The sequence below is a fragment of the Anopheles arabiensis genome, chromosome 3 (assembly GCF_016920715.1).
Source record: "Anopheles arabiensis isolate DONGOLA chromosome 3, AaraD3, whole genome shotgun sequence".
NCBI lineage: Eukaryota > Metazoa > Arthropoda > Insecta > Diptera > Culicidae > Anopheles > Anopheles arabiensis.
Genome location: NC_053518.1, coordinates 92,265,064 through 92,283,454, shown reverse-complemented (window position 1 = coordinate 92,283,454; position 18,391 = coordinate 92,265,064). Strand labels below are relative to the sequence as shown.

At 46.4% G+C, this 18,391-nt stretch overlaps 2 protein-coding genes across 9 annotated transcripts in view; both read right to left on the bottom strand.

The window, feature by feature from the left end:
- Window positions 1–33: 33 nt before the first annotated feature.
- LOC120904769 lies at window positions 34–950 on the bottom strand. Its single transcript, XM_040315102.1, has one exon. It carries the CDS (start codon window positions 868–870, stop codon window positions 661–663), a length of 210 nt encoding a protein of 69 aa, XP_040171036.1. The 5' UTR covers window positions 871–950; the 3' UTR covers window positions 34–660.
- A 3,248-nt stretch (window positions 951–4,198) lies between these two features.
- Window positions 4,199–18,391, bottom strand: part of LOC120905038 (protein 4.1 homolog) — a 41,866-nt gene continuing 27,673 nt past the window's right edge. For 2 of the 8 annotated variants that reach the window (XR_005739857.1, XR_005739855.1), the window contains exons 3-17: window positions 17,601–17,921; window positions 17,072–17,517; window positions 16,841–16,993; window positions 16,408–16,766; window positions 16,186–16,343; window positions 15,432–15,530; window positions 14,734–14,821; window positions 14,601–14,671; window positions 10,889–13,717; window positions 9,670–9,891; window positions 9,287–9,400; window positions 8,978–9,142; window positions 8,797–8,907; window positions 7,700–7,971; window positions 4,199–7,012 (exon numbers count right to left, since the gene is read on the bottom strand). Coding sequence is in view for 2 of the 8 variants with exons in the window: in XM_040315675.1 (XP_040171609.1) it covers window positions 6,947–7,012; window positions 8,797–8,907; window positions 8,978–9,142; window positions 9,287–9,400; window positions 9,670–9,891; window positions 10,889–13,717; window positions 14,601–14,671; window positions 14,734–14,821; window positions 15,432–15,530; window positions 16,186–16,343; window positions 16,408–16,766; window positions 16,841–16,993; window positions 17,072–17,517; window positions 17,601–17,741 (5,022 nt within the window). In the remaining 6 variants the exon portion in view is untranslated. The remainder of the gene's footprint in view (window positions 7,013–7,699; window positions 7,972–8,796; window positions 8,908–8,977; window positions 9,143–9,286; window positions 9,401–9,669; window positions 9,892–10,888; window positions 13,718–14,600; window positions 14,672–14,733; window positions 14,822–15,431; window positions 15,531–16,185; window positions 16,344–16,407; window positions 16,767–16,840; window positions 16,994–17,071; window positions 17,518–17,600; window positions 17,922–18,391) is intronic. The other 6 variants (XR_005739856.1, XR_005739859.1, XR_005739858.1 and 3 more) reach the window with 6 other exon arrangements.

Here is an 18,391-nt window from a genome sequence, read left to right as displayed (position 1 = left end):
TGGTTTTTTTGTGCGAGGTTCTTTGTGTTGTTGTTTTTTTTTCGGGCGACAGAGACACGGCGAAGTATGTTTTGACCGGTTGCTTTGTTTTGATACGCAAATTCGTAGCCCCGCCGCAGACACACACCTGTTGGGGATTGACGCAGTTCGCAGCAAATAATAAAAAAATGCTAATGTTCTTGGGCTCGATCTTCTCGATGGTTTGTGGAATATATTTCACCACACACTGGTTTTGGGTACGTTCTTCTTGCACACACACGCACACGATCCGTCTCGCTGGTCAGTCTTCGGTGAACTATTTGCTACACACGTCTTGAGACGGTCGCGAAGGTGGTGATGATGATGTGAGATGATGTTTGGGGCAGTGTTCACTGTTAGCTAACGGACGTAAAGTTCTATTTTTACGAGGCACACACACACACACACACGGAATGATGTTGTGTAGTCCTTTACGCGTTTTTTTGTTAAGGCACGTCTTTGACTAGAGCTTTGAGGCAATGCTAGGCTGAGTAGAGTTTTTGTTTGTTTACACACAATTAGCGGCTTAGTTCTAGGTAGCTAAAACTATATAAAATGCCTTAAATAAAACCTCTGGTAGCACCACACACAACAACTCACAAAACTGCACCCTTGTTCCTGAGACGGGGGTTTCTTTACGCTCTAGCAACACAACACAACAGTGCTGATGGTCTTCTGCTGCAGTAGTGGATGGTGGTGCGACTTTCGGCTGCTGATATTCGTGTCAGCTGCGCTCATCGAAATCAGGTACTCGTGCAGGGCGATCGTCTGATGCAGCCACTTCCAGGTCTGGTGCAGCGAGTTGATGCGGTATCGAATACCTACACAATCGCGACTGCAGTTAAAGGGCATTCCTTTCTGTTGACCAGACGCCAGGACGAAAACGGTTGCTACACGGTCGTTTGCTGAAACAGTCACACACACACGCACTCTCTATCTCCTTCTCTCCTGCTTTCGACACCTGGTGCGATTACACCGAAATGCAGTACCAAAACACAACACCAACTGTCAAACGGTAGGCCGTGGCGACCCGAACACTACGCAATACACAGACGTGAAATGGCGAGACATATGGGCACACACGGAGACACGATGCGGCGATTTTGGAAAGTGGGTTTCGTTTCTCTGGACGAGAATTGAACGGGTACGGGTCCGCTGAATCTAATGGTTGATACGTGAGTGGGTTCTGCTGCGAGCGGAGCAATTTAATTTATACACTCTTGGTCGCAAGCGCGCGCACACAACGCACACCGTACCGTACGGCTAGAAGCGATGGGTTTAGTGTGTGTGTGTGTGCGTGTCGTCGGTGACTCGTATTGGCTGAGTATACACTTCGCGACCGGAACGGAGCGGAAAGTTTTGGAACGAACGTTATCAGTCAAACGGGTAACGGATCCTCCTAGAGGTAGGTTAGCAGTGTTTGTCATTATTCTGCATTTAACACTTTTATTATTTATTTATCTATTTATTTTAGTTATTTGGAACATAATAGAACCACATAGATTGTTACTACAAAAAAGAAGTGAATACAAAAGAATAGTCAGGGTATTGAGCCTGGCCAATTCTAATGTTCATCCATTTACCCAGTCCAGTTGCTACCAGTCCACGATGATTCTATTCCAAAGGTAGGTTTCAGTAATTTTACCTGTTACAGGCTATCACTTTAGTTACTGTTTCCAATTTGTTGGATTTTGTCCCTTTTCAAGTGTCTGTTCTGTACCCAGTACCGCTGTTCCATTAGTTGGTTCTGGTATCATTAGTAAGTATCGGTAGTAGTTATACCTTTGTGAGAGTTTCGTACAGAATATTTGCTTTATTCTGGGTCCAATTTTGGTTGAAATATGGATAATTTTTAGGGCATACTACTGATAGAAATTTATAGAAAAAAGGAAACCTACTCCTAGATTAATACTTACCAAAACAACCTCTGCGAAAAGAACAAGTTGGTTATCTTCTCTAATTTCATACGCTGTTTAAAAGATAACAAATTCCACGACAAATCAATCTACTCGCATTCGGATTCAACTACAAATGGATATGTTGAATATTTTTACACAAAACGCTTTATTTAATCTCTGATCTCTGATCCATTTCATTCATCTCCAGATCACGCCACATTGTTACGATCGTGCATGCTCTCGCAGGACGTTACGTTGCAAATATTCAGCCTCTTCCTCCCAGGTTACACGATACACCACAATTGATCGTATCACGTTTGTAGTAAAAGCGTACACGAACGACGATGCAATTGCACCTCCCGCCGCATGCCACGTTTATCGTGGTGAGAGAGCATCACGCTCCGAGCGAGTGTCAACGGCAGCAGCCATGGTAACGTAGCGTGGTTGTGTGTAGCTGCGTTTCACATTCTCCATTCTGAGCCCGGCGTTGACGTAGGTTGTGAGAAAAGGAAAACGTTCTATGGTCAATCCACACCCGGAGCACACGCACCCGACCCAACATTGTCAAGTGTGCAAGTGGCGGGGGGGTTTGTCCTCGCTAAGGTCAAACGAGAGTGTGTGGCCAGCCATCATCAGGTGGGAATGCGTGGCACATCATCGCACACCAGGCGACCATTCCGTTGAGATGATCCTCAGCCCCACCCCAGTTGATAAGCTTTTGATGGTTGCCCGGTGTCCGTGTGGTGATTCCGATCGGTGGGTGCGCGCTGCTGATAGTCTTGGGAAGCGAGTAATTTCTCCGACTCGGTTGGTGGTGGCTGACGAGGCGACGTCATAATAATTATACGGGGCGCACTCCCGTCCCCGGGGGCAAGATGACCCACATAGAGAGCGCATTCTAGCTAAAACTGCGCAAATTGTTTGTGCAGGGTGACCGAGCGGTTGCGATGGGGGAGAAGGAACAGGAAGCTAAGCGCACATCTACAAAGAGAGGGTTATGTGTACGGTTTGCTCCAGTTATTACCGGTCCCGATTGATGATGAAGAAGCCGTTCGTGCGCTCGCGCGCCAGACAAATGAAAGTTGCAGTAAATGTAAACACATCAATCGCTATGTTTCGCTTTTCGTTACACATAAGCTATATCTTAATCACGTTGCATGGTTTTATTTTGTAATAATAATGTGTCAGGCTTTCCAATTACCAACGATCGCCCCCTCCACTTCCAAGCCAATATACGGCCATCGGCACAGGGATGCGCCTCTCTCCCTCCCTGGATGCTTAATGTAGTATGGTTACGAGAGGAAGGTTTCTTTAGATTTCTGCAGCATTTTTGGCTCAACTCAGTTTCCAGCAGCTCATCTCGCTAGCGCTCTTCAACGCTCTTCACAACATTCAAGCATTACGTCCACACACGATTCTCCTTAAAGCACCTTAACTATCGATGATCACACCAGTTTACAAGCTGTTTCGTCCCTTCCATTTCCAACCATTTGTTTTGTTTGCGCGAATTTCTGTTCTGTTCTGCTGCCCTGCTCAAAAGCGAATCTTCTTCTGGTCGTGTCATACCATCACACACATCACAAGCTAGCTTTACTTTGCCTCTTATACACTGAAATTACCAAAAAATACGATCACTTTATGTGTTGTTTCACTATTTTCTGCAGCGTTCTAATCCATTTCAGTAGGAGAGTATGTTCTTTTTTTGTTTCGATTTCCATATGTTTGCTATAAGAGAAGGAGAACAAGTGAGAGTAACAAGACGCTTTTTGGTGTAAGCATTCGAAATACAACGGTTTTTTCACAGTAGAAGAGAGTTTGTTTCTTACAATGTTTCGATTTTTCGTATTGGAGCTACCTATCTTGATTAGTAATTCATCTTTGTCCGATTAAATAGTCTGGGTGATATTGGATTTACCTTTGCTCTGCTCTCGTGTGTTTGTGGTCTAGAACAACTGCAGCTAGCTAGAGTTTTGCACAGCCTCTTTTCCCTTACTCGTCGGCGGATTATCTCATGGTTTAATAAAAAAAGACGCTTATGCTGTCTGCCTGCTCCTTTCCCAACCCCTCCAAGCACAGCAGCAGAGGATCACCGATCGTAGTAAAGGAGATCGTTCGAGTGGACCACGTGGCGATTGTTAAAACGTTTTAAAAGACTGCGAATTTTAGATAAGATGTAGAAGGAAAAGGAGTGAGTTCACTTGATCATGGGGATGTGTGCCGTTGAACTAAAAGTATACATAGAACTAAAATTCGGAAATGAAATAAAAGAACTTAAATAATTATTACATTAATCATACTTAACAATTTTTAAAGTATATTTCGATAAGATAAAAAAAAGAACACGAAACTTTCGCATTTTGTAAGACAAAATTAAATTAAAAATAAAAACTAAAACAAACAGCAATCATATGTGTATGTACTGAGGGGATGGTCAAGGGTGGTTACCCTCCTCCCCCACCCCTCTTGTAGTTTCATATATCTTCCTTCGTCCCCTACTGAAACCTCTGATTGCCCTTCTGGTGCCTTCTGGTGTATGAGGTTACGGTTGCGGATGATTTTTTCTCTTTCTTTTCTTCTCACATGTATATGTATATATGCACAATTTGCAATTATGTTAACTCTTTCTATAAAAGGGATTATTGCTGAACGGCGAGCGTATTAAACGTAAAAGAAACACATAAACATTCCTTAGCTTAGCTTGGCTAAAACGAGAGAGAAAAAAAGGTTATCGATCGGCTACCGATCAGATCCCACATAGAAAAGGGTTGGGGATCAACTAAAGATAAGGGTAGTGAAATAAATTAGGGGAAAAAATCAAAACAAAACAATAAATCAGGCGATGGTAGGTACACAGAAGTTTAGGAGGAGAAGCTTATAGTTTGTTTTTTTCCAAGAAAGTATGGAATGTTCATGCAACCAAAAAATTAACTAAAATCTTTACAAAACATAAAAAATAATAGTAGCTAAAGTAGAATAAAGCAAGTGGTATAACCAATTCAATACGAGTACGAATTGGAGCACGAAACAAGGAAAGGGAAGCAACGAAGAACATACATGAAAGCTTCGTTAGCATGATCATTCTCCCCACGTAGTGATAACAAGATGTTTTAGAGTGTATATATGTATGTGTGTGTGTTAAGGAGGGGTATAGATACTGCAGCAGGGTCATGATTCGCTTGTTCTGCTAGAGTCGTCTTTGCCTAAAGAGAGTAACTAAAATAAGGCAATCTTTTCTTTTGTTGTGTATGTGTTTCTACCTTCATACCTTCATTGTTTTCTATTTGTTTTTACGGTTTGTCGCCAAATGTTTTCCAAAGTTTTGCTATTTTTTGTACAATTGAAATATTGTTTTCGCTTGTTTTGGTGCGGAAAGCACATGCGGAACGAGCGCGCTGGCGGCTTTTCACTGTTGCTATTGCACACCATCTTTCTCTCATTGTTTTACACTCCACTGAACACTGATGGTATTTTGGTTTGACATATTTTTGCTCCTCTTTCCTTCTAACACACGCGGGGGTCTCTCTTGGTTTTTGACGGGGTCCTAGAAGAGGCTGCTTGGGAGGGCGGGATTAAAAATTTCTCCAAAAAGTGTGTTTTAGCTTTTATCTGCAAAACTAGAAACAGGGCAATGAAAAAAGGGAGAGACGGTTTAGTTGGTGTTTTAACAACAAAAGTATAAGCGCGACACACTAAACGAAGCACAACACGCCTCTCTCGTCCGTGATGTGCACACGCGCACATCGATGATAGCTTTCTTACATTTAAATTCAATAGTACAAATAGTGCTTCCCACAGTAAAATACGTTACGTCGTGCGACGCCCTCCACAACTAAAGCGGCTGTATTCTTTTGGCGAGCTTAATATTCGCTTGCTGCATTGCTAATGCTTCTGCACACACTTAATGGTTGTTCCACTTACTTTGTTACTTTTGTTTGTTTTACTTGTATCGAAGACATGCTCGGTCAACAACTGTAAATAATCGCCCGTTTTGGCGGAGAGGGGGTTTAGTACTTTATCGCTTCCTATTTCGCTCTCTCCCACAAATTGCTCCCCACTCAAAAATGCAAATTATCTCATATACTTTGTATGCCCTGAAAAAATTGTAATACACATCTTAACATCAAAGATCCATCTTCCATCTAATCAATATATGTATCTTGGTGCCTGGGGGTGATGCCTGGTGTATGCAATGTGTGTCTGTGTGTGTATATATAAGGGTTTTCCATATCTTTTCCTTTTCTTTTGCCCTTCCAAAAAGCAGCATTGGTGATTTTGTTTTAAAGCGAGAATTTGATTGTTTGCTTGCTTGCGCTCTTGTCGTGTTCCTTTCTTCTCGACTTGCCATATATATTTTTTAAACTCTAAATATTCAGCGAATCCACCGGCTGCTTCTCCCTTTCTTGCATGCGCACATGTTGCATCGCACTTTAAGCAATAAATAAATATATGAATAGTTTTCGTTTCTTATATTTCGTCGTCGACCTCTGTGTGTATGCCACGTTTCCTCCCTCTTTCTCATCGTGATCCTCGAATGACAAAGGAGGAGGACGCTTTTTCTCTCTCTCTTTATAGGGGGGATTTGCACTTTATGTTTTCTTATTTATTTCATGTTATCTTCAAACTGCATCTCGCAGCAGTGTTAACCTCCAAGAGCACACTGATTTGCAACAAGCTTTGCGGCGACACACGATTAAGCAATCACTCCAGAACGTGTAGGAGGCAAACACACACAAACACACTTTTCACGCTTTCTTCAGCTCGCGTGGCCGCTTTTCGAGAGCTAATGGCACACACACACATACCATATATCTGTGTTAACACATCCGTTTGAATCGCGATTTGTCGACTTTCGTTCGTTTTCACTCGAATCGAATCGGTTTTGCCTAAGAGCTACAGTGATGCACATATGGGATGCACACACGTGGGAGGGTTGCGGAGAACACTCCCGCGCTCATGTGTGTGTGTGTCAGCATAAAGATATAAAGGGGGCGTTGAGAGACGTGATTGTGATGATCCGCTGCTGCTGCTGCTTATTGCGTTTGCTGTTGAATTTCAATCTTCTCCACTGTCATATCTGGATTCATGGCGGTTGCTTCCTGTAAAATGGGAAATGCGAGAAAGACAATTAATACATTTTGTCATGAATAATAATTAGTGAAATTAGCATAAAAAGAACACAGTGCATAAAAAAGCTGCTACACACACACACTACGATGTGTGTATTTGGGCGGGTGTGAGGATCAGTTTTAATAAGAAGTGACTATTAGTTACGCGATCAAACAAAACTCTTTCCAATCGGTGATATGTTAGCATATGCTTTGAGGCTCGCATTGCGTGTTAAAATGAATCTTTTTTCTTTCTCTTCTCTTTTGCTGCGAAAGAATTGTAGCTTTCGCAACAAACACTGAAGCGAAAGGTCGTACAGACAACCTTTCGCGTTTGGGGGGAAACAAGCCAATGAACAAACATGATAATGTGTGTGACAAAAACAAAATCGAATTGGGATGATCTTCCAATGGGAATGAGAATTGAAGAGCTCCATGCGTCTCAGGGTAAGAAGCTCTTCAAGAAAATCAAACGGCATTTTTTGATAGCAAATTTTCAATTCAGTCGCATGAGCAGTACGCATGTTGAAGGATGACTTGGTTTTTCTCTCTTTCACACTAGCAAAAAAGTGAAACACTTGAGCGATAACGGAAAACTGTAAAAAGTCCGTTCATTAGGCAGCCACATACGCACAACAATTACGCGAAAGAAAACAGTATTTAAAATGGCTACTCAACCTCAATGCTACTCTCAAAATGTTGCCTTGCAGTAGTGTTCAGTTCGTTCGTTAGGGTAGCTGACAACCCGACCCCTTTAGCCCTGTTTCTTTTTTCCACACCGTCTTGCCTCATTTTCCCCCTTCCGGGCAACCTTGCGGGGAGCTTGGGCCGGGAAGTTGTGGCTTCGTCGAGCGCAACGCGGCCAGGGGCGATTGGCTCGTGTGCAGCAGATATCTGCGGGCTGCTTCCCGGCGATCGAAAGGGTTGATATTGATTTTAAGTGAAGCAACCTGCAGCCGGCGGGACGTAAATTGTTCGAGGATGTTGGGAGGTTGGGGTCGGTAGAGGTTTGCAACGATAGATAAACAAGATAACATAGTGAACACGCTGTTTGAAGCTATATTATGGTGCCTTAAGGGTAATGGACAGAAGGGGAGTGTTTATGCAGGGTGAGCATTTTTTTTTTTAAATTTAAGCGCAATAAAAATGATAAAATGTTGGAAAAGGGACAAAAAAAGGAAAAGTACAAAGCAGTGGCATAGCAACATTGATGCTTCAAATTTGATTGAAAGTAATGGTTTTAGAACAGGAGATCTTTTGGGTTTAAAAACATGACGATGTCCCTGTTATAAGCGTGCCAAAAACATTAGTACACAGCTTGACATCTAGATGGAGCATTTCCCCAATCGTATGCTAACATTTATAGATCCTTCTAATGCTTTACGATTCTCTCCACCTTGAATCCCCAGTGAATCCGATATTCTGGGTTGAGAGGTTCTGTTCAATCAACAAATTTTAGCAATAAACCAACTAAATCATCGTTTGGCAGATTCACGGTATGCTTCCAAGGCGGTGCTCCAATACAAACTGTGTACTAAATCATGAATGAGCTCTAATATGGATAACGTCTCACGTTTACGAGCATTCCGATGAGTATAAATCTGATCCAATAACAAAAACATACAATTAATTGCACAACAAAGGCAAGTAAGGATATAGATAGAGTACAATGCGCAACAAATGTTTCTCTGAAGTTTCTACTAGTTCTATTCAAATTCTTAGAACATCTTGTCCGATTAAGCATTTACGTAAGCGACACCTTCTTCATACCGTACCTGAATTGCTTCAGCAAGGGCTTTGTCATGATCGATCGGGTCGCCATCAGACTGGATGGTAATCTTTTGCTCGACGCGTGTCTCCACCACACCGTCCCGTTCCGTTTTGTACTAAAAACAAGATAAACGAACGTTAGTTTAGCGACTGAAAGTACAATGTACACTACACAGCAATACTTACGGTGATTGTTTCAACGGTTCGCGTTTTGCTGGATACCGTCTGGGACGATACGATTTCACCGTGGGTAGTGGTGCCACCTTCGGCAAGATCATCTAGCACCACGCGCCGATGCTCCACGTTCGGTCCTTCCGGGATTTGTGAGGCACCGACAACGTTATCCGCTCCCTAAAAACAGGTCGGAACAATGTTCATACGTATAATTAGAGACCCGTTTCTTTTCAATTGAAGCATCACAAGCTCTTCAAGTATATGTACACGTGTTCCGAATCTAATCTACCCATTCATGCAATGTATATGGCTTGTACAAACCGTGTAGGACTTGTTGTAGATCACTTCCGACAGCGATTCGTCTCCGTAGGGGCCATCGATCGGTGTTCCGGAGTCGCCGGAACTCGACGATGAGACACTGTCACGGCGTGCGTACTGCATTGATGCGTACAACACATTCGCCCAGTAACGTGTCGAGAGTGAGGTTCATGATGAACAGACATCGTGCAAGTAGTAGTTGGGGGGGATGCAAACAGGGCATTCATGCAATAACAACACATATTTAGAAGCATAACAACAACGAAAACGCAAGGGAAAGAAAATGATGTAAAATATAAAAAAGAAGGATAAGTAAATAAAAGTCATATCGCATGGGTGTATGGGGGGCGAAATTAAAACGAGCTCTGTTAGAAAAGCGACCATACCTGATCGCCACTCGTCACCGTGGCCGTGGTTTTGACTTCCTGCGTAATGACACGCTGCTCCTGCCGCTCACCGTGCTGGGTGGTGGTGGTGGCCACCGTTTTCTCCTCTAGCTGTTGCGTTTTCGCGTTCGTGCCTAGATCCTCGTGGGTGGTGGCGGTACGCGTCGTGACAGCGGTGGCCGTCACAAATTTTCCTGCATCCGTACCGGTCGGGGCATCCGCCTGCACAGCATGTCATCGGATTGGTTTGAACGTGCGCGAACACGAAAGGGGGCAAACAATAACGTAATGGAAGGAACGCGAATCGCAGTGTTCAGAGCAAAAGCGCGCGTTTAGTGGCAGCAACACAAACAGAAAAAAAGGAATAAATTATTAGTTAACGAAAAATTAAATCAAATGCATTAAACAAACAAATACAGCATTCCCCAATGTGTGTAAAGTGGCTCATGCATGATGCTAGAAAAAGTGCACAGTGGAACGGACATGGGGTCACCAATAACCGGGAAACACGCTTTTACGAAGGTTTCATAAGAAGCCTTTCAATGTTATTTTGATGTGCGAATTACGAATGCGTTTTTGGCCGGATGTTGTTAATTTGGTTATTTTTGTCTTCTCACTATCTAAACGTTTCATACTTACTTATACCAATAAGCTAATGTCCATTACAACATACCAGTCAACTACATTTTGAAAGGTTCAAACTACGATTGTTTTAAGGATTAATGTCTAATCTAGTTGTAGAAATATACCCCGAAAATCACAAAGTGAAACACGTAAGACTACTACAACTTTCTCTAATAAAAATGCAAATGTAAAAAGAGTCGAAAACATGGTAGAGAAAACAGTGTACAAGAAAAGACGAACATGCTACAGACAAACATCATGCAATAGAAGCGAAACACATGACAAGCGAACGTGAAAACACACACATATCAATGGAGCGACGGTTAGAAAACGCATGAAACAACAGACAACCCAAAGCAGATTAATGCAATGTAAAAATGTGTTAGAAATTAAAGTAAAACAAGCCAACACCAAAAACAAAACAGCACAACACAAAAATCACATTAAAACAACGCAACAAAACTATAAAAAAAACAACCAACAAGGTGTGAGTGAGAGTGTGAGTGCCAATAGACGACCGTTACGCGCTGCTGTCGATGCAACACTCTTCTCCTGCTGTCACACCCGTGAAACGAAAACAAAACCATTACACTACCTTGTGCTCCTGGGTGGAGTACACGATCTGTCCGGTGCCCAGATTCTGCACCTCCTCCTCCACGTTATGCGTAACGCCATCCTCGTTCTTCGTGATCACCTGCTTGGTCGTCGTCTTCACTACGGTTGGCGTGCCGGCAGCAGCCGCAGCAGCAGCAGCATTCAGCTTGCTGCCCGCCGCCGCTGTACCCGAGCTGATCTCCTTGATGCTTTCCTTGCCGTACTGGGCGGTCATATCGTCGTCCGAGCTTTCCGAGTCTCGGCGCGTGGCCTTCCTGTCCATGTGCTTGATGCCTTCGTAGAACTGCTCGCGCGTAATCGGTACCGTTTCCTTTGTCACCGTTACATTCTTGCCAAAGTGGCTCGGTTCAATGTCGGCATAGTTCAGGATCAGCTTACCGGTGACAGGATCGCGGATGGCCGTCGCCGGATCAATATCGCCCGTGTTCGGATCGATGTGGCCCCACTCGGACTTGATGCGCCCGGTAGCCGGGTCAATCTCACCGCTCAGCGTCATCGTTTGCGTAACCGTCGTTCGTGCGCCGGCAATGCGCGGATCGTTCGGATCCACGTTGTACGTCTCGCCCGTGATCGGATCGCGCATCTTGTACAGATACAGCGTCTTCGGTGCAACGCTGCGAATGTGACCCGTCTCCGGATCCAGATCGACCGCGCTCACGTCCAGCTCCTCCGGTTTGCCCCGCTCGTCCTTCTTCGTGATGATGAAGATCTTGATGATGACTAGTCGGCCCGATTTCGGATCGATACGGCCCACCTTGGTGTAGATTTCGCCGTCCTCTTCGTTGATTTGGGTCGCGGCAAACAGTGGCTCACCGGTGGCCTCATCGACCTGGCCCGTGGCAGCATAGATCTGGCCCGTCGTGGGGTCCACCTTCGTCATGTTCGGGTCCATCTTGGCCTGTCGTTCGATTTCGTTCGTCTTCGGGTTAAGATAGCCGTAGATCGTGATGACAAAACCGGTCTTCGGATCGACCTGGCTCGAAGTGTAAATCGTTTCGCCCGTCTTCGGATCCTTACCACCATCCGGCAGCCAGACCTGGTTCGTTTTGGCATCCACACGGATGTCTTTATCCTCGACCGGGGCAGCCGGCACGTGCTTACCCGTCATCGGATCGATACGGTTGTGCACGATGCGAATCGACACGATACGCCCGTAATCTTTGTCCGTTTTGCCCGTCTTCGGGTTGACCTGATTCTTCAGCAACACCTGCCCACTGACCGGATCCACCTTGATCTCCTTCGTTTCCGTCTTGCCCGTCTTCGGGTCGACAAACGTGACCGTTTGCTTCACCAGATCCAGCTGACCGTACTTGGTGTTGATTTTGCCGTCCTTCGTGTCCAGCTGACCCGTGCTCTTGTCGTACGTGATCGTCTTCGGATCGACCAGACCCTTCTTGTCAAGCTTGCCGAGCACGGACGTGACCTCCACCACCGGATCCACCTGGTTGCCGATCGCGATCAGATGCGCCTGGCTGTTGTCCAGCTTGTTCGTCTTGGGGTCGGTCACGCCAACCACCATAATCTGTCCATTGCTGCGATCGACCGTCACCGGACGCACGGCAGCAGCCGCAGGCGATGGTTTGCCCGTCTTAGGATCGATCGCTCGCAGCTCTCCCGTGCGCGGGTTAATGTCACCGTACTTGGTGCTCAGGATGCCGGTACGGTGGTTCAGAATACCGCGACTCTTCTCAATTTCGCCATTGATTGTGTCGATTTTGCCCGTGTTGGGATCCACCTTGGAGGTGATGGTCGTGATCTCGACCACCGAATCCTCGTCCGGCACCACCATAATGGCCTGGCCGAGCGTATCATCTACCTTGCCGCTAGCCGAGTCGACCACGCCGCCCACGATGTGCAGCTGGCCCGTCTTCGGGTCCGTCTGGCCCTGGAACGTTTCGTTCTGGCCGGTGCGAGCGTTGAAGTTCACCACCGTGCCGGCCTTCGGATCGATCAGCCCGTACTTGCTCTCAATCTGGCCCGTCTTCGTGTCCAGCACGCCGGTCGAATGCTCCACCACACCCTGCGCCGTATCGACCTTCTTCGTTTTGGGATCAAACTTGGAAATGATCACCATAATCTTCACCTTCTTCTTGGCCGGTTCGGCAGCGGTGGCGGCGGCTGCCGCAGCAGCAGCACCAGCCTGCTCGCCCTGAATAAACGCACTGCTAGTGTCGTCTAACGGACGGAACGTGCCGGTCCCAGAAGCGAGCGGATCAACCGCCTGTCTACCCTTGTTGGGCGAGTACGATCGGGCGCTGGTGCGTACACCCTTCTCAGCCTCACTCTCCCCGGGCAGTCCACGTGCAGCCGATTTCGGCGAGAGCTGATCGGTCTTGACACCGGCAGCGGTGGCAGTGGCAGCTACCGGCGATCCCGGCGCTTTACGCTTCTCCACCGACTCGCGCACCTTCTGATCCTCACCCGGCGCGTAGTTGAACGCCAGCCCGGTCGCGCGGCGGCTTTGCGAGTTCGGGCTGAGCTGCGCTTCGCTTTCCTCGTTCGGGCGCAACGGTGCCTCGTCGTACCGGAAGCCGCGCGTCTTTACGTTCTTTTTGTGCGCCGTCGCCGGGTCCTGTTCGCTTTCCGAGTACTCGTACGGCTTGGTAAAGCCGGGCTTCTCCGGCGTCGTTTGCGGCGTCTTGTTCGTGGCGGTATCTTGGGCCCGCGCCTGAACCGCTTCCTTGGCCGGGTCCTTTTTGCCCGCACTGCCACCGTCACCGTTCGCGGCGGCCATCAGCTTAGCCGGCTGCTCCTTTCCGGCGTCTTTCTTGTCCTTCGGCGACTTGCGGCCGGAGGAAAACAGGAAACCCTACACAAGCGATAGACGTTACCACAAACACGCGGACGGATGGAGGCGGACGGCCGGGCAGTACAGCACAGTTGGCGGGATGGACGTAACACACACGAAGTACATGACGACCACACGCATACACACACACACACAAACAGATACATACAAACACATATGGATCAAGAGGATGTCGGGATGCGTGGAAGGGTTCGTCAGATCAAAACGGCAAGTAGAGAACAGAACGGTAATAACATGGATGGGAAAAGGAGAAACAAAACGGGGATAAAAGAGAAAAATAAAATCAATCAAATGGTACACAAAAACGGCTAATAACGGCTAATATCACTTTATGGAAATTGTGTATGTTTTTGGGGCGAAAGGATAGCGCAAAGAAGATATTTCGCTCAGCAAATGGGAGAAGAGTTTAACGCTAACAGTCTATAATAAAACGAACAATCGCTACCTATCGTGAAGATACACACAGACAGCATCAATACCGACAAAATACGGGGAAACACACGTGAGGGACGTTTCGTGAACACGCAAAAGAGGTCAGTCTCAAATGCCATATGAAAAAATCGGCATGAAAAAGGGAAAACATTACATTCGACGCTACTATTCAGTGAGAGCAAACATTTGAATCGAAAAAAAAAGATGGAAAAGAAAGGATATAAAAAATCTACTACAGAGCGCTTTGAATAAAGGGCCATAAAAATTTGAATAATGTCGGAAATCGTATCAAATCACATTGAAGTAGAAGATGATGGAAAAACTGTCTACGATACATAATAATGATGCAAAACACGGTTCAACGGTGTGTATCGATCGATTCAATAAACCAGCGAGTGCTTAAGATCTAGAGTGGTAAGAGTTTTCTTTAAAGTAGTTAGTGTCCACGTACCTTGCGTTTGCCGGAGGGAGATGTTGCCTCTTCCGCGGAGGAATTCAGTGCCTCGGCTTGTCCATTGTTTCCTAAAAGGAAAACGTTCGTTATTAAATATGTGTCAAGAATACCTTTGCACCGTAATACATACCATTCAGACCTTCATCTTTCTGGGAAACTTGTTCGGGTTTGTCCTTCTTGCCGGCAACTGGCAGTACGGCAACTCCTCCAGCCGGTTTCTGTAATTTAAATGTGGTAAAAAACGGAAATATGAGCAGAAAGAAGCGAATAGAATACAAAGGCAGAGAAATCATGCAAAACACAACTGAGTAAATAGAGAAATATGATAAAAGCGATTAGTGCAACATCAAGTAAACAAATGTAGAAAAGAAAACTAACACTACCGTAAAGCGCATTATAGTTTAAAGAAAAACATTGATCTAAATACGAGTTAGATTTGTGTGTTTTAAGCTTTTACACTAAATTGTGCCATAAATAACAACAGCAATCAAAAACGTTTGCACCAAAATGCAGCGGAATAGAGACTTGTTTGCGAAATTGGTAAAAAATGTATTGAAAACTTTATCAGTGTTTGTAACACAAGTAGATAAGAGAGAGAGAAAACATGTTGGAGGAAACAAAAATGCCAAACAATACGTTTAAGTGTACCAGAAACTAGTGAAGAAAATATATGAAATTTAAAACATAATAACAATACGTTGCAAAATTGCAATAGATGAAGCGAAATTGAGAAATATGACAACGAAACGAAATAACGCAACTAAGTAAACAATACGGCAAAAAGGAATCCAAGTGGAGTATGTTTGGTAAGTCAATGGAGCTATTAACCTGTGCTGGAACAACGTTTGGCGATGTGGTTTCGTACTCTCCCTCGAGGGAGCTCTGCGACGAGGCGGACGCGGTGCCAGTGCTGGACTCACGCTTCAGCTGTAGGCGGAAGCCGCCCAACCGAACAACCGATCAACCAACACACCCCAAAACACATATGTTAATCGTATTTCGCATCGGTTAGTGGTTTGTTAGTGGGTGCCCAACGCATTCATGAAATCAATTTTAGTTCAGAAAAGTAACAAACGGTATCGTTAGTTCGATTAGTGAGATTAATATGAACGGAGGAATGGTAGGGCAAACGTGTGGGATCGAACACGCGATTGGATCATTTCAACAAAATCGTATAAGAGGAACTGTGTGTGTTTTCGTGTATGAGTGTTGTTGAAATTAGGAAAGAATAACGTCTTCTATTACAACTGAGAGCGATAGAGAGCAGCAACTGTGAGCTGGATCTAAATTTTTTGCAATAACATCCAAACAAGGCCACGAGTTCTACTAGTGTCGTTGAAACAAGGGAAATAACGGGCGCAGGGGGGAGCATGGGAATTGAAGTTGGAACGAGCCAAATTACATAGTGACAGAGAAATAGACAGAGAGGAGAGGGTAGGTGATACGTAACAACGAAACATCACTAGGGTGGGTACGCGCGCGCGATGAAACTATTTCGCAACTTTAGTTTAATTAGTGTGTGGTACACAGTTTAGTGCCGAAAGTGAAGATGCTATGAAGGTCTCCCTTAGCTCACACTTACGCGCTCCTTTTTGTCCTTCTTGATCGGGCTGCGGGAACCGCGCGTCGGCGAGTCCAGATCCGGGATGTGATCCGGCGGGTGCGACATCGTGTGGCGTTTGTTTGCGTCCTTGCCCGCATCCTTGGCAGCCGCACGTTCCTTTTCCTGCTGTGCGAGTGCTGGAAACAAAACAAACCAGAGGATTAATGTCATTTCATTCCCTCGGTCACTCCAAACACCAACCATCCATGCTGCGGCTGGAGAGACGCTTTCCGGTCAAGCTGCGCTTGAAATCGGGCGCCGGACGCTCGACGGGCGTTTTGCGCGTTTCGTAGTGCGTGCGGCCCGAGTATCGGTACTTCGAGCCAAGGCGCGGGAACAGCCCCGACTTTTGCTGCGGTTCCGGCGTCATCAGCCGGAAGAAGGTGTGGTGCTCCACGCACGCCTTCCACAGCTTTTTCGCCGCCCGGTGGTTCTCCAGCTTGAAGCCGATCGTCGACTCGTACTGCTCGAACTCGCCCGGACGGATTTTGATGTAGAAGTTGTTGCGCTTGTACGAGATCTTCAGGATCTTCGGCCAGGCGAACCGATTGATACGAAGTCTGCAAACGAAGTTGACAAAGGTGCACGATTAGAAATTGAATGTGATGGCGAATCATCTCAACGACCAACTTACTTGTCTCTGTACACGAGCAAACCGGAGGCACAGACGCCGAGCATGATGTCGACACCTTCGGAATCCTTCGCCGGGTGCAGATCGACACCGTACATGGCGAGCTTTTTCGCATTCTCAAGATAGTGTAGCTCAGCTTCCGCTGGCGTCTGACTCCTGGCAAAGAGGAAGAACAAACACGTTCATTAGATTCTTCCCAATCCTCCGCTTCTGCGGCAACATTCTAATACATACTTGTGGGTCTTATGAAGATCGATCACCTTGTCCAGCAGTTCGGGCGTCTGGTTCGGGGCGATCTTGAAGTCCTTCAGATAGGACCGATCCTTCATTTCGGCCGGATCGTAGTCGCCCAGCTCGGACTGCACCAGGTACGAGCCGAGCAGGGCGTGTGTTACGAACGAGCAGGGCAGCCGGCCCTCCAGGATGTCGTTGCGCACCTGCAGACACAGATGGTAGCGCGTGATGTCCTCCTGCAGCTGGGCCGGCTCCGGCGGGTAGAACTTCACCTCGAACGAAAGGTCCCACGGATCGGAGCGGAAAAACTTCGTCACCGGACGCTCGAGATCGAGCCAGGTGCGCGGATCGTTCGCTGTGTGGTACGTCAGCCCGAAGTAATCCTTCTCCAGTATGTTCAGCCCGGCACAGACCGAGTTCAGCAGGTCCCGACCGCGGCATTTTCGCTGTAGAGCACAGAGAAAGGAAAACGAGAGACGTTTAACAACACAGTTTAACAGAGCAATTGTGAGGATATTGTGCTACTTACATCAATGGTCACCTCCAGTATCGAACCATCGAGCAGTGTAACCTTTGCGAGGGCCGCCTTTGAGTTGGTGGGCTTCTTTTTCGGTGTGCTGGGACTGGTGGCGGCGGCCGGTTCCGCCGCTTTCGTTGACTCGCCCGGCATTGTTACTGCAGATACTCTAATTAGGTTCTACTGCTACTGTTTTTCCGCTACGTAAGCTGATAGTGTGTGTGTGTGTTGTGGTTAACACTACACAGAGAGCTACGAATAGGTCACTCGGCCACAGCGTCGAGCGTGCGCGTGTGCTGGGACACCAACTTCCGGACCAAACGGAACGCTACGCTGAACGGAAACGGAGAGAAAAGAAGAGAAAGAAAATGAAATTTAATTGCAACCATTATCGAAGTGGTGATACGTCTCTTCCACCCTTCTTTGCACTCGTTTCTTCCTCAGTTCCCCTGATGCTACAACCCCGCTAATGTATTTAACAGTGTCGCCGGGCACTTTGTCGTCATCATTACGACCCCGAGACACTGCGCTGTTGGGAGCAGTGAGGAGAGCTTGATAGGATCTGCATTTTGCCCGGCCAATATTATCATCGGTTGGTTGGTGTATGTGTGTGTGTGTGTTGTCATGTTTTGGGTGTTCGCCGTACACACCCTGATAAAGTCAGCACTCGGATGGACAGCAAAGTCCTTCCTTCCTTTTCGCACCTTCACGTCTCTCGACCTTGCCGAGGTAATGGGTGAGCGTTGCGACATTAGCTAAGCGCTCGGGCGTAATTGGACACATCCAGCAGACTGGCCGCCGTC

Excerpts from the sequence above, each read along its gene's own strand:
- LOC120904769 (XM_040315102.1), bottom strand. The coding sequence starts at position 870 with ATGCCCTTTAACTGCAGTCGCGATTGTGTAGGTATTCGATACCGCATC.